The following is a 16,537-nucleotide window of genomic DNA, read 5'->3' on the forward strand; positions in this document are numbered from 1 at the left end:
GTGTGGCGGAATTGCCCCAATCCGTCTCACAGCTGATCCTCTGGCTGGCCCGCTCTCCCCTTAGCCGCACTCGCTTATTCATGACAATCTACATGTGTGACAATTACGGGCACAATCCGTCTATGTCAGCACCAGTTGGCCCTCTATTCTGTGTAATGGCATTTCTTCATGGCAGCTTCAGCAAGATGAGGTAGATAGAGGCCATCACTTGTTCGAGCACGGGGAATGGGTCTCTATTTTTAGTGCAGAGAGCAAGTCTGGTTGTGGCTGTCAAATGGGGCTCTTTTTCTATCCCATCTATAGCCTACAAGGTGTGACAGCATGTTTCATAGATCATAAAATATAATACACTCAGGTTAAAGTATTCTCCTCTTAGTATTATCCTCACATTGACACATGAAGGGTTGTATTAACACCTTGCAGGGAATATCGAGAGGAGAGGTATAAATGTGTGAAATCTTAGCTCCTGCAGAATTTAATTTACTTGCCTTCATGTGGCTTTGATCTGTATTTGCTTGTTTATGCGTAATGTTTACTTACAGCCTTATAATAATGTCCTTTACCTTCCAACAGCTCACCACCAAACTCACCCTCCAAAAACATCATCATTCTTGGTTGCAAAAAGGGGAAACTGGCAACCCTCAGTCTATATCAGTAGTAGTCTATACTTTTTTCTCTTAACACAGCAGGTGTTGTGTTTCTCTCTCACAGGGGGAACCAGGGGCCATGGGATTGCCCGGGTTGGAAGGGCTACCTGGTGCCAAGGTAGGCAACAGTATCGGCCCAGAGAGGTGTCTCATCTGCCATGACCTAACCTAATTACAAAGTGAGGGAAAGTGTTTTCTCTGTTCTTCATTCTCATTACAGAACACATTAAGATTAATTTTCTGAAATGAGACATCCAGCTAAAAAAAACAAAAAAACAAAAAAAAAACTCCAAATTAAGGAGCTTGCCAGTAAGAAAGTGAAACACACGATGGGCTCCTGTTGAATTCTTGAGTCAGCTTTAGGGAAATGGATTATGTTTAAGAGAACTCAAAACACTTTTTTTCAAATATTGACTGAACTAATTTCAGGTTGAAATTTTTGAAATGGGATATGCATTAATACCACAGCGGTTTGGAGCCAAAGTGTTCATGTAATAGTTAGCCATCAGCACAGTGAACTGCTACTATTGGACGCATTTTCCTTAATGGAACAAAACTAGCCCTGCACGCAACTTCGTACAGCTTCATGCATCTAAATCTGTGTGAAAAAGTTATCACTGATTGACTTTGTATAACTCTGTATGCTGTGTGCGAGTGTGCATGTGTGTGCGGGCGCGTGCATGCGCGTTTGGGGGTCAAACATTTCAGTTTCCATGACTTTCAGGGTAATTTATCCTTTAGGAGAATACCATCAAAGGTGTGACATATGCAAAGTGTTTAAGATTATAATGAGGTTGTTTATAATAAATCTATATTTGTGATTTTTCTGGAAGAAGTGTGTAGTGTTTTTAAGTGTTTGAGCCTTTTTCATTGCATATATCCAAATATTGAGGAGCTTAGTTTAGGCAGCCTCTGATATCCCTACAAATTTGTGTGCTTGAAATGACAATGATTTATGCGTATTCTCCATGCAGTGTGTATGTCATCTAACTTTTCTGTTGTGTTTCCTTCAGGGTGATATTGGTTTGCCTGGTCCACCTGGGACACCAGGTCCCCCAGTAAGTGAGATTTTTTTTTTTTTTTCCTTTTCCTCGATTAATTTACCTCAACTCATACCCTTCCTTGATCAGTCGTCTGTGTTGTTCAAGTCTGCTGCTGGCAACAAGTCGATGATGTTTCATAAAGTACTCAGAATAGCGGCTATCAAAACAGAAGTCCCATAACACTACACTTTGATTAAGAACTCAGATATGGACCTATGGTCTCTTCAGTGGATTTTTGTGCAGCTATAGTAGGCTGGTTACAATATTATAATTGGCAGGCTGCAGAGTTGCAGTAGATATGACACCATTGAGGACCCGTCAAACACGGTGTGTTCTCTTCCTATGTTTGTGATTGACAGGGGAAGCCCGGCACTCGTGGAGAGCCAGGGATCCCAGGAGAGCCGGTGAGCTGCAGCCTCTGACTGTCTTTGAGGTGTCAATCCACGCGTCATTCCATTGTCACTGCCGACTGACACATCGGCTTTCTCTGTTCTCTGACAGGGTGAGAGGGGGCCGCTCGGAGAGACAGGATTCCCAGGGCCCGAGGGACCCCAAGGTGTTACTGTAAGGATGCTACATGAATTCAGTTGCTCTTCCCTTTATAATCACAACTAGATGTTGCCAAAGCACCTTCCAAATAGTGTCCAGGTTGGAATATGGCTTTAAATAACACACTGCTCCTTTATACCAGCCGGTTTGTTTATATCAGCAGGTATATCCATGGCTGTTTTACTATTACGGGAGAAAAAAGAACATGATTTAAGCACAATATGGATAAAATACAAATGCTATCATGTGTCCCGTAGATGATTACATTCCTCTATGCAATTACCATCAGAGATGGTTTCTGTAATTTTCCCTGTAACCGCACAATGGAACAGTGTTCGCACAGCAATCAGGATCATTATCCCTTGGTTGAGATATCTCATTAACTGTGGAGATTACTAGGAGTGCAACAGCGCTGATCCAATCGAAGGTGGGAGCTGATACAAAATGTCTTTGTTTGTGTTGCGCTCCTTGAGCAGGGGAGACCTGGAAAAGATGGAACTCCTGGATACAAGGTGAGTTGTGCGAACACGTTGCAAATCCCCTTATAGAAAGTGCTTTACATCATCCCAGCTACAGAAAGATGGCAGAGCAGATTTTTACCGCCCCCCCCTCCCCAAGCTACAGCACCCCGAGTGCATTAAACCTATTTGCATATTTGAGATTTTAACGATAAAAACTAAATGGAATCCTGCATATTTAAGGCTTTGTTGACTTTTAGTCTTTTTACCCTAATTATACAGTTAATGCTCTCAGGCAATGATAAAATGTTTGTAATAGAGGGCAGTAGACACTTAGATTAAATATGCATTTCCCTGCCTGATGAACCTGGCTAAAATTGAAACAAATACTGCTGCAGAGTCTGCTTTTAGGTGACTGATCAAATATTTTATACGCTATTTACTACATAATGACACAGAAATGGGCTCACATCATGAAGAACAGATCTGCCATAAATAGCCATTCCTAACACATTACCCAATCTAATAGCCAATCTAATACCCAAACTGGATTGACGCTGAGCATTACTGTTTTGCTCCCTGATTTGCACGATTTTTTCCCCTTATATATTAATGACAGCCCCAATAGTTCATTGTTTTCTGATTATTATTATTAGTTAATATTCTTCCATCAAAAGCTCAGCACTGTACAGAGCCTTTCTCCAGTTTTATTCTCATGTATTTCTGACATGGTGCTTGACTTTTTGGTGGGGCAACAGTGCCATCTAGCAGGTGGCTTTGCTCCTCTACCCAGACTCCTTGCACACTGCTTTGAGGTTTAATGTAATGCTCAGGGAAACACATTTCAGTGGGCAAGATGATAGATTTAAGCCTCCCATCAGGCACTGGGGAATACAGAGTACTGCAGATTAAAGCAGGCAGGGGAGAACAGCCTCACAAAGAGAGGCCCGCTTTAAAAGCACATCATGCCAGATTGTCTTTTGCATGGCTCCTGTAATCCAGCAGGAAATTGATACAAAGATGCTCCCAGAGGTATTGCTGTGAGCGCAGTAAAGGCAAGCAATGAGGAGTGACAGGGAGGGATTGGAAGACACAAGATGTTGTGACATGAAGCCAGACACAGGTATTTTCTCACCCAGCTCCTCCATACAGTAGTAGAGACAGCTGGTGGGAAAGCAGGCATTTCTCAAACAAATCAGGAGTGATACAGAGGAGCTGTGACATTGCAGAAGGTGAAACATTATACAGGGAGATGTTATACAAGCAATATACCTGAGCTTGAGTAAGACGCAATCAATGCACAGTCATCTGAAAAAAGAACATTTCTCAAAGCCAGGTAATTCAGGAGAAGCTTGCTCACAGTTTTCTTCTCTCAGATAACAGAACAGAAACCTGCAAATATACTGCAATTATGTAAATAGTAATTATGAGCCATATGTGAATGTGGGGGTTTTAAAATAATAATCATCTCAGCTTCATGTACACAGATTAGAATACTGGAATTTTGTGTGTGCCCCTGCATGTTATTGAACATCAATAGTTTGTGTAAAGCCGGTGAAAAGCTTCAGGGTCAGCATAACCTCTTATTCCAATTATTCATGTTACTTTTTACCTTTTTTTCTACATCAAAGCATTAAAATACATTTTTCTGGTTTTTTGGTAAGGGCGCTACAGGTAGACCAGGGGACAGAGGATCCAAAGGAGAACGTGTAAGTAGCGTCGTTCCTGTTCTACTAAAAAAGGAGCTGTTTTTATGACTCAAACTGTAATGCACAAAAAAGGTTTTGGTGAGTACTAATGAAAGTCTTCACTTCAGCACAAGTATGACTAATCCCCAAAAGCACATAAGCACTAGATAAAGGAATTTAACGCTCAGTGCAGTTTCCTATTGTATTCGCAAGGCAAAATTAAAGAGCTCTGTCACACTTCTACAGTAATCTATTGCAAATGCTGGTATTAGAGGATGCAAAGTGAGGCTTTTAGCTTTACATTCGGCAACAGAACCCCAGGACAGGTAACTGTACACATTAAGAGAAATGGGTAACTGTGTATAGCATGTTAGGTGATGCGGTTGGGTGTGTATCAGACGTGAAAATTATGATGATTGTGTTGCAGCATATGCCAGCCAGGACCTATCATGTAGAGCTGAGATATGTCTGGGCTTCTGTAATGCAGGGTGATTCGGGGATTCCCGGAGAAAGAGGGGTTCAAGGCGAGAGAGGTCGCACAGGCTTGATTGGACCGATGGGACGACCAGGCCAAAAAGGTGATCCTGGCCCTCCAGGACAGTTGGAGAGTGTAAACATCCTGGTAGGTTGTCATTTGTAGATACCTCCGAGCAAACAAAGACTATCCTCCCAGATGATTAAACCTTAATCAGCCTACTAATTAAGACTGAGCTGGGGAAACTACCTAAGTTCTCACTCCCTATGAAGAAAATGGTGCAGCCACAGATTTCAGCATGAAACATCAAACAAGGCTTTGCAAGGGAGGTTGCTGTTCCCTTTCTGCTCAACGCTTCCCACTCCTGATCATCAAGGCGCAACAGAAGGTCAGAGAGGGAGAGAGATGGAGACAGAGATAGACAGAGATATGTGGGCGTACCTAGAGATCTGCAGAGCAATGAAAACGCCTCTGTGTGTCACAGACATTTTACACATATTGTACACAGTCACAGAAGTTATATAACATTCGCAGCAGGGATGAAAAACTGTTTTCAATCCAAAAATTCAAGGTCTAAGGCTACTATTGTTTGCCATTGCTTCTGCTCTGCAAAGATCTAACAATGCAGTTGAGAAAGGTTCACATGACTGACATCAAGTATGCTGTCTTTTTTTAAACCATGTTATTTTAGGTTTTTTTATACCCTTTGAGTGCCAGAACATATATTGTTATGTTTTTCCTTTTAATGTTACAAATATTTAGAGCCATACAGAGCTGGCAAGACAAGCTTCACTTTTCCTCTCAAGCACAGCGTGCATTACTACAGATCTGGACATAAAGTAACACCAAAAATATCTCTTCAAATTTAATATTGTCTGAATGAAACCATTTTATTTCTAGCTGGTTTTAAGGTGCGGAGGTTATATTATAATGCAAGGTGGGATTTCACTGAATAGTTAATAAAGAGCTAAAGAAGTTGAATTGAATTTTAGCAGTAATCTCTCCTCTGTGCCATTGTTTCCACAATCTTTGTAGATGAAATTTTTGAGTTGTAATATATGATAGGCATCCACTTGATTTTCATGCCGTGATAACTATTACCTCTTCTGCCAGTTCACTATGAATGAAAGTTTAGTTACTGTTGTCTCTTAATTGCATTAATATGCTGAAGTGAATTTTGTGTTATTCTCCACACACACAGAGTGATCTCAGCTTTATGGAGGAAATCAAAATGTTCATCCGAAAGGAAGTATCGAGGGTCCTTCAAGGTACCTTTATGTCCATCTTTATTCCCCGTTTTCTCGCTTGTGTTATCTCTAAGCATTCTACATGTGAAGTTCTTCTTTTTCTTACCTTCTAGAGAAGCTATCGAGCCCTGCCGTGCTGCAGAAGACACCTGCAGGCATCTTAGCTTCACATGTCCAAGGGCCTCCAGGGCTTCCTGGCAAGGATGGTGTCCCAGGCCCACCAGGAGAGCCTGGACCTCCTGGTCCTCAAGGTAGGAGCTCAAGTTGGGAGGTGGAACTGCTGGACCATAACACAGCCTTAGAAAAATAACCACCTCTGTTAAAATATGAATAAGAAATAACATTCTCAACATTTGAATGTAACGGAGGTTCATTTATACTTAAAAGTTCTGCACTCCAGTTTTAAATACACCAATTAGTCCAACTAGCATATGCTGTATCATACATGAAACCTACTATATTTAAAGGAGGCAGCATTTACTGCAATAAAACCATTCAGGTTGACATAAGCTCAGTTTTCTGTATGTAAAGAATTGAGATTCAACATCGGTAACTGGCTGGGTTGGGGTGAGGGCACCAATGTGGGCTAACACTTGCATTTTTTAGGGATTCATGGGTATTTTTCTCTTGCTTAGACCCATATATCAATGCAGACTGAGGGGCGGGAAGCAGAGGAAAGGCCGGGAGTGTGATGCACAGCGGCTCTCTGGGAAATATGAAGACAAACGAAGAATTGGCTGTGAATAAGAGAAAGCATTATCAGTGTGGACAGGAAAGAGCCGCAGTATTGATACATCACTCCTAAAACACAAAAAGAGCATAGTCAGGAAAGAGGGTGAACTTTCTTTCTCAAACTGGTACAACTTTCTGTCTGCTCATACAACACTGATGGTGTGCTGGTCAGGCTGTATACCTCAGACTTGCTTAGATTTGGATTGTGTCTGCAGCAGAACTATCTTAACTTTGGAAGAGGAGGAGTGTGTTACGTGTTGGTGCAGTAACACTGCATTGGCTTTTCTCTTTGAGCTTTGTATCTACCTCAGATTATTCAAGACCATTTACAATTTAACCCAATGCTGTAATAAAAAATGCTGCTTTCATTCATGAATAATGTAGTTAAAGTAGGCAACAACTCGACTGTAAATATTTGTGCTGTGTTAATGCCATTTGCATAACACATGTTTTGGTTTTTGTTTTGCTTGTTTTATTTTTTATGCTTCAAAAGAATGTTTTATAGGTGATTCGAAATGCAGCTTTGCAATAAATATTTATTGAAATAAAGAGGAAAGTTATTTCCCTTGATAAATCTAAAATTCAACTTCTTCTTAATTTTTTCATTGTTGACTTGTGCCTCCACTCAGCTGGGGAGAGAGTTTGGGGTAATATTTCCTCATTATTTCTCGTCATCCTCTGCTGGAGACTGTGCTTCTCTGGAATATCCAATTTGACTTCTTCCCCAATATGCCACGATGAATTGTTTATAGTGAAAAATAACCCCTCTGTTGGATTCACAGTCTTTTTTTTCTTTATAGTTTCATTTCACATGGGTGAAAGTCTCAAGCTGTTAGAGAATACCCACAAGGATGCATGCTGAAGAGTATCATTTCTTTTTTGCTATTTTTCCCTCGTGTGTTGTAATTGAGTGCTCATTCATCATCTATTTCTATTCACCTTTACTTTTGAGTTCATAATCGAAATGCCCACTGATGTAAGCCATTGTGTGTATGTGCATATCTCATAAATTCAACATTTTGTTGTTTGAACATTCATTTTTAATATGGTATTTCAGTGCATTCTGTATATTTATTAATAGTGACTGAAACAAAGTGTCTATTATTATATCAGGATGTAAACGTTGCTTTATGAGCTGCTCTGCTTTGCGCTGTACAATAATGAAATATCAGTCAATATCCCAGAGTAATTGGTCTTTGATGGAGCAGCTGCTCAAAGAAAGGTGTTTTTTTTTTTTCTTTTGTAAGGCATCGCATGAATGAATAGTTGTTGCCGTTAATACTGTTGGCAACAGCCTACAACAGGTGCAGGACTGTAATCTTATCAATCAAGCCTGAAAAACCATTCTGTGGCAATATTATTTTTTATTATCGTATGTTTTCCATCAGTACAGCTAAAAACAATTTGTTTTCAACCAAGTACAGAAGCACTATGCCATTTTCGATTTATCAGAGTGCACTAGTCCAGCATACCACCCAAGTTTATTGCCCTGTGTGCTATTCAGTTTTTGTTTTGTTTTTTGGGTTTTTTTTTGCTTAAGGTACAGTGCTCTTTTCTCCATGGTTCGTCTCCTCCCTGAATGAATTCCCCAGGCTCTGTGAATGTTGAAAGAAGTCTCATTATTGCAGCAATGTGTGGATCGCCCCTCTCTCTTTGAGACTTAGTTTTGGAGCGTTCATAAGCCTTTTTTCTGAGATTTTCTCTGACATATAAGCATTGAAGCATTTCCCCTTTGGGCCAGACGGTGCAAACCTTGATACTCCTTTCAATATTTCTGATGCACTCCATTCAACTGCTGGTCCTGAGACTCCATTACTTTAAGTGCCTCATGGGGAAATATTTTCACAGACCCGCACAGTCTTATTTGGTATGCTGCTGTTTTGAACTGTATAGACTTACCGGCTTTGCATGGAGTGAGAAAGCCTTTGAATAATATGTTTGTGTGCATAATGTTATAAACAACGCACTTGCTGGCCTGACTTGAAGATCAGTGTAAACCCTTTGATTCTTTTTTTACTTTATGAGCGTCAGAGCCTAGTTGTCATGAATAGACAGGATTGTTTTCTGCACCTGTTTTCGTTTTCTATAAAATGAGTCCACTTTTGATTACACCTAGCTTCTCGCTCTCTGAATGCCATTAGTGAACCACATGTCTGACCTCTGATTGAAAAAAATCCTCTTTGCTCTGTTTTGAAATCTTCAAAGACGTGCCTGTGACCCTTTTTTTGACAGAAAGCTGTACCAAGCCCACAACGCCATCTTTTTCAAACACCGACGCACAGGTGGCTTGTTTGATGATTTGTATTTTGACGGGATGCCAGTACGTCTTTATATTATTCAAGGGTTTGGGATTGAAACTGGAAATCCAGAGTAGCCAGAGTAGGTACATCAACTACCAAAGCTGCTTCTTTCAAAAGAAGTGCAGACTTGATGCCTGACATTGTCATCATATTGATGATATTTATATAATCAAGAGGCTAGTCTGTAATATAGGAGTCCCCAGATATAAAGTTTCAAAAGTGTGTCCCCATCTTGACAGTCCTTGGATTTTAGCATGTTATAGCATTTGTACTAAAATTGATAAAACTGTACAACACAGTCCATATACATGACACCACGCAGATCTACTTCATCTTCGCAGTATTGGTATTCAGCCAGAGTTTTGTGTCTGTCCTCAGGATACAGGGGTCAGAAAGGAGAACGAGGCCAGCTCGGTCTGGGGTTACCAGGAGATCCAGGACTCATGGGGCCACCGGGTAAGAACAGCACATTGGACTCAGAGGCATCCTAGTTAGAGCACTTCATTTGATGTAATTTATGTGTTTTGAAATGTGTGGTCGAATGGAGACTTGAGCTACTGGTTGAGCAAATAAATTGGAAGGAGTGATACTGTGGAAATCATATTTCAAAGAACAGCGAGGAGCAGGCACCAGCAAGGACTGGTTGAAGAAAAAAGTGTTTTGTGCTTTTTCCTTTCCACTGGAAACTTTGTCATGAAAAACGTTGAATGAATGCTGCTGTAAATCTTAATTTTAAGAATTTTGACAGAATTCAAAGTTAAAAAATAACAATATGTGTGAATAAATTAACCATGCAATAACCATCTGCAACAGCAATATAAGAATGTACAGTATTTGTGCCATATTTGTCACAGAATAACCAGGCACTGCATTGAGAGCCAATTTCCTCCACATCTCCTGCTGTGTATCAGGTTTTCTTAAATGTCCACTGAAAAGAGGAAGGTGTAGTTTATGTCACTATGATATCAGAGAACTGGGGTTGTGTCACATCTCAAACGTGAAATTCTATTTCTGCTTTCATTTGGTCTCTCAGCATGTCGGAGATTAACACAGCTCCCAGATTGCACGATGTTTCCTAGAACTCAGGCGCTGCCGTGACAGAAATGGGACCTCAACAGAGCAGAAAATGCTGCAGTGAGAGAGCACTGACGTCCATTCTTAAAAGTAAAAGCCCATCGAAAAGCCCATCGAACAAAAGTTCCACTGAACACAGCCCGAGATGTCGGCTTGTCTCCTGGTCCTTTGAACTAAACAATAACTTCCTATACCCTGATCGAGCGAAGAGAAGTGGGATTACTTTACTGACTTCCAGCCCGTAACTGTGGCTTATCACTGAACCTAAAGTCACTCGTCCTATCTATGCATGTGCATAATGGATGAGTAGGGCAAAGGGAACTTGGCTGTAGTTTCTCTGGAGAGGAGAAATCACCACGGCTGGTGAAAGACATCCCCTCTAAGGCCGCACAGAGAGAGGAAACTCCTTCAGCGCAACGGGTAGTTGGAAAGTGCTTGAACAAACTGAATGTGCTGGGCAACTGTTGTAGGTTTTCCCTTTGCACTGAGATTTACACGTCTCCGTACAATGATAGATTATTTCGACCTAACAAGGTTTCTGTCACGTGGCCGGGGTCGTAATGTGGGACAGCTTGTACTCTTTGACATCCACATAGAGCACGTTCCCCCTGGACCACCTACAGGGTCATGGAGACCGGGATATACATTAGCCACATACAGGAGACTCCATTTACCATTTTTTGAACAGAAAGTAGAAGCCCTACTTGGAAGCTACAACTTCAGAGTCTTTGGTTCACATGGGGACATTACAACACTGGAGAAAAAGCAGGGAAAATCTCGGTTAAAGAAAACTACTAATAATTTCAAGTTAGTTATGTGAGAGTGACCAGAATGTTCATTTGCTGTCTTTGCCATCACTTCTTTGTAACCCGATTGGCCTTTGGTGGTAGTTACGCCTGATGTTGCTGCTGTTAAGCCACGCCCACCGGTGGTGCATTAGTTCTGTGCTATACTGTAGCTAATTAGCACAGGTGAGCTAGCAGCCGTTAGCAGCCGCCAAAAGATGCCGCCCCGAACCCTGATTTAACAAATTGGAGAAAAAAACAGTAAAGATTTTTGATTGTTACTTTGTGCACCTTTCCACTAATGGCAACAGTACAAACCACCACAGGGCTGCCGACAGTTTGTGTGTGAGCAGTTAGAGGAGATGGATGTGTTGGTGAGGAAAAGGGCAAGTTGTGTTTTCAGAGGGAGGGAAGGGACAAAGCAGTGCTTGTGATTTTTTTTCTCGTATGAACTGTAGAAGAGACAAGGCTCCCTCGAGCGGTGACTGCTCTGACTGATGTAATGGACACTCCTGTGGCTGGACTGTAGTGGAGGGTTTTTTATAGACTTACAGAGAAAATGAAAGTGTTAGCTGTGTTTGTGTTTGTACTGTACGGACACCATGTGAGAGACATAGAACCACCTCTTTCAGCCGTTGATGAGTAACATGAGATGCTAATTTCTACCATGATGATCTCACCATATTAGAGAGTGTCTTCTCTCTGTCCATCAGTGTCATTGCAGTGAAATTAAAGGATTCATTAATTGTAAATGAGTCATCCAGCTTTTGAGAAAAAAAAAAGGTAACATACTCCTAAAAATGCTTTTTGGCTTTATACCTCAGACTTGCTTAGATTGGACAGTGTGGTACGGGCACACCACCAGGAGTTTTATCACCAAGGGAAAGCTCCACTGAAATGATGAAGTGTAGTCCAGCACAGGAATTAACAATGTCTAATTCTCTGTCAAGGCCCTCCTGGGATCACTTCTCAGGGCGCTACTGGACCTCCGGGGCCCCGTGGACCTCCTGGGACATGTGACCCCAGTGACTGTCTGCTTCCATCCTTATGAACCCGGCAGAGTAGTTTGGGCTGGTTGGAAGACAGAAGTCAAGCTCCAAGCCGGGGGAGGAGCAGCCGCAGAGCAGGAAAAGCACAGCTTCGCAGTATCTGACAGCTCCCTCAGCTCCAGTTTATCAGACAGACTCACAACTGACCTCTTTTGTTCACTTTACAATAACATTTGGATGCAGGCGGGGTTGTTGTTGTTCTGAGGTTGTTGTTGGGTTTGTTTTGAATGCAAACCTTTTAGGTTTTTTTTTCAATGCTGTACTTTTCATTTATTTCTTGTTTTCACATCCCCTACTGTGTTGTAATGCATTCCTTGTCAACTCTCATTATGTTTTTCAAAACCTTGAAAGGACTTTGTTCTGTCAAGTTCAGCCCTTTCTGAAAACATTATCTTAATTATTTGTTTGCCTCCTTAATGGGCATGCCTATGCACTCTTCTGTTCTTATTCAGATAAGCCAGTGTGCTGGCAGAAGGTACGTCTGTGTGTGTGTGTGTGTGTGTGTGTGTGTGTGTGTGTGTGTGTGTGTGTGTGTGTGTGTGTGTGTGTGTGTGTGTGTGTGTGTGTGTGTGTGTGTGTGTGTGTGTGAGAGAGAGATTAACTGAATTAATATACTTGTTTTATTTGTAGGTGTGAGACAATAACATATTTTTGAAACTCCTTATGCAACCAAAGTCCAGCAGATATATTGGATATTATACTATGGAAATTATTTATTTTAAGCTTGTTCTTAAGGATGTATTCAACAGATGGTACTAATAGTTGTAGTAAATCTAGCATGGATATTCAGTAATATTATTACTAGAAGGTGGATTAAGGCATTTTTGGATTACTGAGATCTTTTGTTTTTTGAAACACACACATTTGCATTGTGATCGATAATCACTTTTTTAAAAGAATCTGCAGTATAATCACTGACGCAGATGTTTTCCCATTTTCTGTAGTCAGTGCTGAGTGCTCAGCAGTGAGGTTTGCTGTATCTTTTTAAATACAAAAACCCACAACTCATACCGTCTGTCTGAAGCTACTTGTAAGGGGCAAACACTTGAGGGCAGATTTTTCCACATGTGCTTTAAACGTTGTTGTTTGTGTTCGAAAAGCGTGGTGCGACCTCACATTCGCCTTTACAGTTGGTTTAATCTGTAAATAAGTTGAAAGAGTGATTGTGTTTTTTTTTCAATGTCTTTTTTTCTTGTCTGATGGGGCTTATGATGGGACCTGACAATATAATTACAGTACTTAAGCATAAGGTTGATGTGTCATTGCAATGACACATTAAGGTTCTCACTTTTGTTATCAACCATACATCATTGTAAATGTTGTGTCTGGGATGATTATTAAGGTATATTGTTTACATAGTGTTGTGTATGATGATTCCTCTGGTTTATTTGTATATTTTTGATTTTCAGCCACACAAAGGAAATCAGACTACTACACTACAACCTCAGACTTCTTATTTTTGGTAAACCATTATACTCATAAACATACTTGAACTTTTTGTTGTTTGTTTTAACAATATCATCGTCTACATCCTGGTTTTTCAATCCCTGACCAGCACTGTGTGTCACTATGTACTGTTGGGTTGTGGGGTGTCTTAAGACTGGAGTTTTGATTTATTTATTTGCTATAACAGGTTTCAGATTCATTTCAATGTTCTCATCTAATTTCAGAAACTTTTGAGCCAGCTTTACCTAAACAGGCTTTATGATATATCGTATCCAGAAACTCACATGTGGAAGGGTGAATACTCTTAAAATTTGCAGAACTTCTTCATGACAGAAAGAACAAACGTTCCCAGCATTCAAACTATGTATTTAAATGAATGCCCTATTTGAAGATTTTTAAGAAAATGCACAATTTGTTCATTTAAAAAATAACCTAAACTTTATAATCACACGAAACAAAAAAGTTTTATATAGCAAAAGTGTAATTTGCCTGTAAGGTATATTAAATTTCCTCATGCTTTCATTTTGAGCGCTGTTTAATGTAAGTTTGACTCAAAGTCTTTGAATTTATTTTTAAGTGCCCTGCTGTGATTAATGTTTGAAAAGTTCTGTGGGTGTATCTGAAATTTTGTGACGTTAAGAACTCAGTTCTCTCTGAATTTCATCCTTTAAGATCTATTTGATACTTCTTTCTTTTGACTTCATGTCTCACATCATAGAAATTCATCATGCTTCTCTTACACATGTAAATTACAATTCAGATCATATTCTGAAGCTGCAGAGCTTCTTTTTTTTTTTTTTAATATTTTTCTCAGCATGCCGGCTTGGTTTTATGTCTGTTAAATTTTATTAGCGTGAGCAGGTCTGATTTTAGATGGGTATTGAATGTAATGTGTGCCACTGACTTCATTTGTGAGTTGAAAGAGCCCCCTGCTGGATATGTTTTTATTTTGTCATTACTTGTAATGTGAATGGAAAACAATCTTTCTTTGTGTTATAAGCTTCATAAAATCCCTTCATTCTATTGGCCTCTGTCCTTTCATCACACTAATTTTCATATTGGACTTAATGGGTTCCCCTTGCAGACAATAACGCCGACCTCGACCAAATTCAAATGAGGCAGCATCAGTGAACTAATGTGATCTGAACTTTTTGGTGCACTGATGAGAAACCAACTCTCTGCGTATATTGAATTTAGCTGAAATTGATATTAATGTGCACTAGTTTGTAACTTCAATGGCTAAACAATATGATAACTGGAGAGAACAAAAAGAAAAAAAGCTTGCTGATGTCAGAGCCCACTTCACCAGCAATTTGATGCCAGCCATTTCACATCGCTCCCAGTTAAAACCCATTTATTCTAAGTGGAAAATGAATGAAAGCAAACCCTAGGGATGGAGGTGTTGTAGGTTGAAGCCTCTTTCAAATGGAATGCTGTTTGACATCTAAAGATAGGCTTGTCAAATAATGCAAAATTCACTTCATCAGTTTTATAGGTACACATCCTTCATTACTGCTTATTGTGTTTACAGTAATGTAGCCCGCTCCTGTTGCCTCATATAATCTAATCTTGTAAATAAGCTTGTAATGAGGGAGAATATGGATCATCCTCTCAGCATGGTACCTTGGATTAAAAATGTCTGCCTGCTGCTCTCACTGTTACTCATCTCTGCTCCTTTCTAAGCTCATATTTTGCTGAGCGACTTTAATGTGTGTTTTTGAAAGTCTGTTTCATTGAATATCTACCTCAGTCTTGGTTTATCATATAGCTACATCATTAGCTATTTTGGAAAAACAAAAAAAAAAAAAAATATATATATATATATACATATGTGTGTGTGTGTATATATATGTATGTGTATATATATGTATATGTATATATATGTATATATATATATATATATATATATATATATATAATCACAACACTAACTGTTGCCTTTCACTGAGAACACTGTTGAAACCTCATGTGTATGTAGACAGATCTATTGCAGTCGTGGCTGTTGAGTAGCAGTCAGTATCAGTCGGCTGATTGAACTGTTGATTAAGAGTAGAGGCAGTAATGTTCCTGCTGTGGAGGATGATCCAGTATGTTTGTGGTTACCGGGTATCAGAGTTTTTATTTTACACTTATCTTTGCAACATCATTTATCTACACTGATAAATGGCACCTGCCTTACACACGTGCAATAAATATTATTCAGTGCTTTATTTCTCGTGGCCTCTTGTCTTTTCTGCACTAACATGGCATCGGTTACAGTTCTTTTACACGGAGTCTAAAAAAGTGGCAGTTGTTGTTTCCTATGGGACAATGTTGAATATCTAGTTTTATTAACGGTTAAAACTCCCATAAGAATTTCTTGAAGTTGTTTTGTTATGTAGCAAGATAACTGACATTTTTACTATTTTAGTTCTCTTTAAAATGGAATAAAGTTAATTAATAAAAATGCAAAGATGTGTATGAAGCCTGTTTCGAATGAAACATATGAGCTGTGACATTTTTGAGTTTCACTTTTTATTCTTGACCTTGGAAAAAGCAGTTTTAAACAAACAATTTCACCACAGGGTCGATTTAGTAGCTGTTCTGGAGCTTTTGATAATATCCCATTGTTGATGACAAAATGTAGACAAGAAGTCATTAAAGTGCTCAGAGGAGATGAAAATTTTCAAATCTACATTTCCATGACAACTGGGAAAACTCCATCTGCCAATGAAAATGATGTGATATGATGGAGAGGTCCAGAACAGCTACTAAATGGACCTTGAGGTGAGACTCTTTGGTCAGGAACGATATTTTTGTTTTTACTTCAGGTGAACAGTTCGTGAAAACCAATGGAGAACATTTATTTTGCATTTCCTGATATTTGTTACAAATATATCATCACAGAATGATACCAGTGTACAGAATAAATTAAACACTGCATGTGTTTTTTTCTTTATTTCTTACATTAATGAGGTTTTCCCTCATTCCTAAAATATATTTCCATATATGCACGGCTGCAATCTGTTGTCATTCTGTACAATGAGGCAAAATCTCACATCAGG

The 16,537-nt window shown here is 39.7% G+C and overlaps 1 protein-coding gene across 9 annotated transcripts in view; it reads left to right on the forward strand.

The window, feature by feature from the left end:
• Positions 1-15,240, forward strand: part of LOC120796319 (collagen alpha-1(XIX) chain-like) — a 109,475-nt gene extending 94,235 nt beyond the window's left edge. For 7 of the 9 annotated variants that reach the window (XM_040139014.1, XM_040139013.1, XM_040139016.1 and 4 more), the window contains 11 exons: positions 712-765; positions 1,661-1,705; positions 2,050-2,094; positions 2,192-2,254; positions 2,716-2,751; positions 4,362-4,406; positions 4,873-5,007; positions 6,062-6,128; positions 6,221-6,358; positions 9,518-9,595; positions 11,949-12,529. In XM_040139014.1, the coding sequence (XP_039994948.1) occupies positions 712-765; positions 1,661-1,705; positions 2,050-2,094; positions 2,192-2,254; positions 2,716-2,751; positions 4,362-4,406; positions 4,873-5,007; positions 6,062-6,128; positions 6,221-6,358; positions 9,518-9,595; positions 11,949-12,049 (807 nt within the window). In that variant the 3' untranslated portion in view covers positions 12,050-12,529. Of the gene's footprint in view, positions 1-711; positions 766-1,660; positions 1,706-2,049; positions 2,095-2,191; positions 2,255-2,715; positions 2,752-4,361; positions 4,407-4,872; positions 5,008-6,061; positions 6,129-6,220; positions 6,359-6,742; positions 7,338-9,517; positions 9,596-11,948; positions 12,530-13,456 lie in introns of those variants that run through there. The other 2 variants (XM_040139017.1, XM_040139020.1) reach the window with 2 other exon arrangements.
• The last annotated feature ends 1,297 nt before the right edge of the window (positions 15,241-16,537 follow it).

The sequence above is a fragment of the Xiphias gladius genome, chromosome 11 (genome assembly GCF_016859285.1).
Source record: "Xiphias gladius isolate SHS-SW01 ecotype Sanya breed wild chromosome 11, ASM1685928v1, whole genome shotgun sequence".
In the NCBI taxonomy this organism is placed as follows: Eukaryota; Metazoa; Chordata; class Actinopteri; order Istiophoriformes; family Xiphiidae; genus Xiphias; species Xiphias gladius.